This window comes from Babylonia areolata, chromosome 3 (assembly GCF_041734735.1).
Source record: "Babylonia areolata isolate BAREFJ2019XMU chromosome 3, ASM4173473v1, whole genome shotgun sequence".
Classification (NCBI taxonomy): domain Eukaryota; kingdom Metazoa; phylum Mollusca; class Gastropoda; order Neogastropoda; family Buccinidae; genus Babylonia; species Babylonia areolata.
This window is the reverse complement of record NC_134878.1, coordinates 52,521,273-52,526,272: the sequence shown is the minus strand read 5'-3', so window position 1 is coordinate 52,526,272 and position 5,000 is coordinate 52,521,273. Positions and strand designations below refer to the sequence as shown.

At 43.3% G+C, this 5,000-nt stretch overlaps 2 protein-coding genes across 3 annotated transcripts in view; both read right to left on the bottom strand.

Annotated features, from left to right (window-relative positions):
- Positions 1-5,000, bottom strand: part of LOC143280098 (neurocalcin-like) — a 157,788-nt gene that overhangs the window by 138,142 nt on the left and 14,646 nt on the right. The gene's annotated exons all lie outside the window — the stretch shown is intronic.
- Positions 1-5,000, bottom strand: part of LOC143280376 (uncharacterized) — a 17,190-nt gene that overhangs the window by 11,102 nt on the left and 1,088 nt on the right. Inside the window, exons 2-3 of the mRNA XM_076585011.1 lie at positions 4,819-5,000; positions 830-833 (exon numbers count right to left, since the gene is read on the bottom strand). The exon at positions 4,819-5,000 is cut by the window's right edge and continues 655 nt beyond it. Of these exons, the coding sequence (XP_076441126.1) occupies positions 830-833; positions 4,819-5,000 (186 nt within the window). The remainder of the gene's footprint in view (positions 1-829; positions 834-4,818) is intronic.

Here is a 5,000-nt window from a genome sequence, read left to right as displayed (position 1 = left end):
GGCGCAATAGCCGAGTGGTTAAAGCGTTGGACTGTCAATCTGAGGGTCCCGGGTTCGAATCAAGGTGACGGCGCCTGGTGGGTAAAGGGTGGAGACTTTTACGATCTCCCAGGTCAACATATGTGCAGACCTGCTCGTGCCTGAGCCCCCTTCGTGTGTATATGCAAGCAGAAGATCAAATACGCACGTTAAAGATCCTGTAATCCATGTCAGCGTTCGGTAGGTTATGGAAACAAGAACATACCCAGCATGCACGCCCCCGAAAACGGAGTATGGTTGCCTACATGGCGGGGTAAAAACGGTCATACACGTAAAAGCCCACTCGTGTGCATACGAGTGAACGCAGAAGAAGAAGAAGAGGATAATAGATAAGCACTGGAGCGAGAGATGGATGGAGAGACAGACAGAGAAACAGAACGAGAGGGAGAACGACAGACAGACAGAGAGAACGAGAGAAAACGAAAGACAGACAGACAGAAAGAGACAGAAAGAGATACACAGACAGAGAAAGAGAACGAAAGAGAAAAAAACAGACACACACACACACACACACACACACACACACACACACACACACACACACGCACACACACACACACACACACACACACACATGGATAGACGGGGACGGAAGGAAAGGGGTGACAAGGAGAAAAACAAAAACAACATGAGATGAATCAGCGAGGCCGTTATCAATTAGCAAGCTGCCCCCCCCCCCCCCCCCCCCTCCTCGCCACCACTTCCCTTCCAGATGGCGCCAGCCGACCGCTAGGGGCCAGACCAGAGCTGGCAACAACAAGGCCCATAACCACACCACCACACCACTGACACTCCTGTCAAACAGCACAATTCTCGTTCATCAAATCTGAACACAATACAATTAAACGCGACAAAACACAAAAACAACCGTGCCATTAAACCTAAAAGAAAAAAAAAAAACCAAAAACAAAAGAACAACAACAAAAAACAACAACAACAAAAAAACCCACCATCACCCAACCACATTCACGTCAAACACCAAACCCCGTTCATCATCAAAATCTGAACACGAACACCATTACACCCGAAAAAAGAACGTAGCCGAGAGACAAGAAAATGACGACATCATTACAAATAATACGCCCCAAAATGTAATATACGGCTTCTGTTCAAACGTGTGTGTGTGTGTGTGTGTGTGTGTGTGTGTGTGTGATAGATAGAGAGAGAGAGAGAGTGTGTGTGTGTGTGTGTGTGTGTGCGGGAGCGCGCATGTGTATGTGTATGTGTGTATGTGTGTGTGTGTGTGTGTGTGTGTGTGTGTGTGTGCGCGCGCGTGCAATACGTGCAAGTTTTTATATTGATATGCACTTGTATGTATCCTAATTTCTACTGTATCTGTGTTTGTGTATGATTTTCGATTTATGTTCTTACCTTGTTATGTACTATCCCCCCTCCACCCCCCAACCCCTACCCCCAAATATTCCTTGTGACCCCGGTACACTTGATAATAAAGACATATTCTATTCCATTCCAAAACCCAAACAAAACGTCAATACACCGTGAAACAGGCACCTGAAAATGCCCCATAACTGTCCCGAGACACGCAAGCACTCCGTCACCACGCTCCCAAAACACAAAACTGAACAGAATTCAATCGCGTATTGATAAAAAAAAAAGACAAAAAAAAAGACAACATACATATTATGAAATATATTTTATACCCATCTTCTTATAAACAGAGATATTCTTCATTTGCTTATTTCATTTATTCATTCTTTTCTTTCGGTTTTTTTTTTCCATCAAATCATCAATTTAGTAATTTATTTATTTGATTGTCTATGCATCTTTTTTTGTGACCTCTGAGAGGGGGAAGAGGGGGAGACATACATACAGACAGACAGACAGAGAGATAGAGAGAGAGGGAGAGAAGAGAGGGAGAGAACAGAGGGAGAGAAGAGAGGGAGAGAGAGTTGAGAGACAAGAGAGACAGAGAGATAGAGAGATAAAGAGAGAGAGACAGACAGATAGAGAGAGACAGACAAACAGACATACAGACAGGCAGAGATAGTGACAGAGAGAGAGAGAGACAGTGACAGAGACAGACAGACACACACACACACACACAGACTGACAGACTGAGTTGGAGAAGAGAAACATGAATGGACGTGTGTGTGTGTGTGTGTGTGTGTTTATTTATTTATTTATTTATTCAGACTTCTTGCTATAGCGCATATTCTTGAAGCTCTATGCGCTTTACAATAGCACTAAAAAAAAAACATTCACTCAAACATCCCCACACATATGCATATAATTTGAAATATAGGCGAGAGAGAAAAATTAAAATAGGTCATGTCAGTTGATTAAATCAAGAAATGCAACAGGTATTTAAAAAAAAAAAAAAAAAAAAAAAAAAAAAAAAAAAAACCACCCCGCATTACACACACAGATCAAAACTAGAAAGATGAAACAAATGTTCACACACACACACACACACACACACACACGAATGACAAACAATTGAAACACACAGGCTACATCATCACATGATAAAGCAATATTCATCAAACATTTCAAGTAAAAACGTATGTACATCATTACATTTAAGAAATTAAACCTGAAAATGTAAAAAATGTACGTATTGTTATAAAAAAAAAAAAAAAAAAAAAAAAAAAATAAAAAAAAACCTCACACCTCCACCACGTCCACATACACTAGCACAAACACACACACACACACACACACACACATACACACACACACACACACACACACACACACACACAACTCATCAACAACAACAAAAGCACAACAGATGGACAACTGAGTAAACAAACTACAACATTACTTCATAAAACAGTTCGTGTTAAAATCTCTCACATACATATTTATACATTAAAAAACAACAACAACACAACAACACACACACGCGTGCGCACGCGCGCGCGCGCACACACACACACACACACACACACACACACACACACACACACATGTACCAACTCACCCACCCGCACACCCGCAACACACAGACACAAGCTCGCGCGTGTGGACGTGCAAACACCCGCCACCACCTCTCCCCCCTCGCCCCCCCCCCCCCCCCCCCCCCGCTCCCCCTCCGCCCCCCCCCTCCCCCCCAACCCTCCCCCCCCACACACAACACAACACAACCACACACCTCTATTTCATTTCAATTTCATACAACATTGTATGACTGTCTGAACAGATGTGTCTTCAGGGCAGTTTTAAACTGTGAGGGGGTTTCAGAGTAACGAGTTGTGAGTGGAAGCTGGTTCCAAACAGTTGTCGCAAAGTGAGAAAAAGATCGCTTGCCATAAGTCTTTGTTTTGATTCGAGGGACAGTAAAGGTTCTATTGTCTGAAGAAGAGCGGAGTTGTCTGGCAGGGGTATAGACATGAAGGAGATCAGAAAGATAGACAGGAAAGTAGGGATCAGTGAGAGAGTTGAAGCAAAGAGTGGATGTTTTATGTTGTATTCTTGCAGAGATTGGGAGCCAGTGAAGCTGTTGGAGGAGTGGCTGTACGTGTTCGTGTTTTCTGACTCTGAAGATCAGTCGTGCTGCTGAATTTTGAACCTTTTGAAGTTTGTCTAGGAGGTACTGGGGAATGGCAGAGAGTAAGGAGTTACAGTAATCAAATTTAGACAGAACGAGAGAACAGACGAGAGTTTTGGTTGCATCAGAAGTGAGAAGATGGCGAATGCTACTAATTTTCCTGAGTTCATGGTAAGCAGAGCGACAGATGTTGGACACGTGTTTTTCCATGGACAGAGTGTCAGAAAAAGTTACCCCTAGATTTCTTGTAGCAGATGAGAACTGAATGTTTGTGTTACCAACAGACATAGAGGAGGGAGCGGAGTCAGGTAATGGTTTGTTCTGTGAGTGAATCAGGAGGACTTCAGTCTTGTCATCATTTTGTTTTAGTTTATTTACGGTCATCCAATGCTTGATGTCAGTAATGCATTCTTGAATGTTGTTGATGGTGTTATTGATCTGGTCAGGTGTACATGAGTCATATAATTGTGTGTCATCGGCAAAAGATTGACTTTGGACGTTGTGCTGAGCTGTGATGGTACCAAGTGGATTTGTGTACAAAATGAAGAGCACGGGTCCCAAAACTGATCCCTGGGGGACTCCGAATTCCAGAAGAGAAGGTTGAGAAAGGTGTTTGTTAGTAACGACAGTCTGGGTTCTATTGGACAGATAAGATGAAAACCATTTCAGTGTTGTGTCAGAAACTCCAAATGAATGAGAAAGACGATTAACGAGGATGTTGTGATCGATTGTATCGAATGCCGCTGAGAGATCTAAGAGGGTGAGGACAGAGAGTTTACCAGTATCTACAGACAGCAGAAGGTCGTTCATAACTTTGAGTAGAGCTGTTTCAGTGCTGTGGGAAGGGCGGTAGGCAGACTGTGAGACAGGAAACAGGTTGTTGTGATGCAGATATTCAGAGAGCTGGAGGAGGACAATCTTTTCTGTGACCTTGGAAAGAAAAGATAGATTGCTGACAGGACGATAGTTTTTGAGGGTGTTTACATCGAGAGTCGGCTTCTTGAGCAGTGGTGTTACAAGGGCTTTTTTGTAAACATCTGGGAAAGTGCCTGACTGAAGAGAGTTGTTGATGATAGAGGTCAAGGCTGGGAGGAGCGCATCAACACATTCAACCAAAAGGGATGTGGGGATTGGGTCAAGTGCACATGTTTTGGGGCTAGATTTTATAATGACTTGTTTAACTTCTTCCTCTGTGACAGGACGAAAACTGTTGAAAGACGAAGAAGGGTGGGGTTTGTCAGCAAAGAAAGGATCGGGCACAGACTGACTAAATGTTTCGAGCTCATCTCTAATTGTCTTTATCTTGGTGGTGAAAAACTCAGCGAAAGCATCAGAGAGGTCATTAGGAGGAATGTTAGTTGGCAGGATGAAGTCTCTGCTCCTGCCAAGGAGACGGTTACTGGTTAAGAATACGTTTTTGACAGATGTACTGGCTTTGATCTTTGAGCTC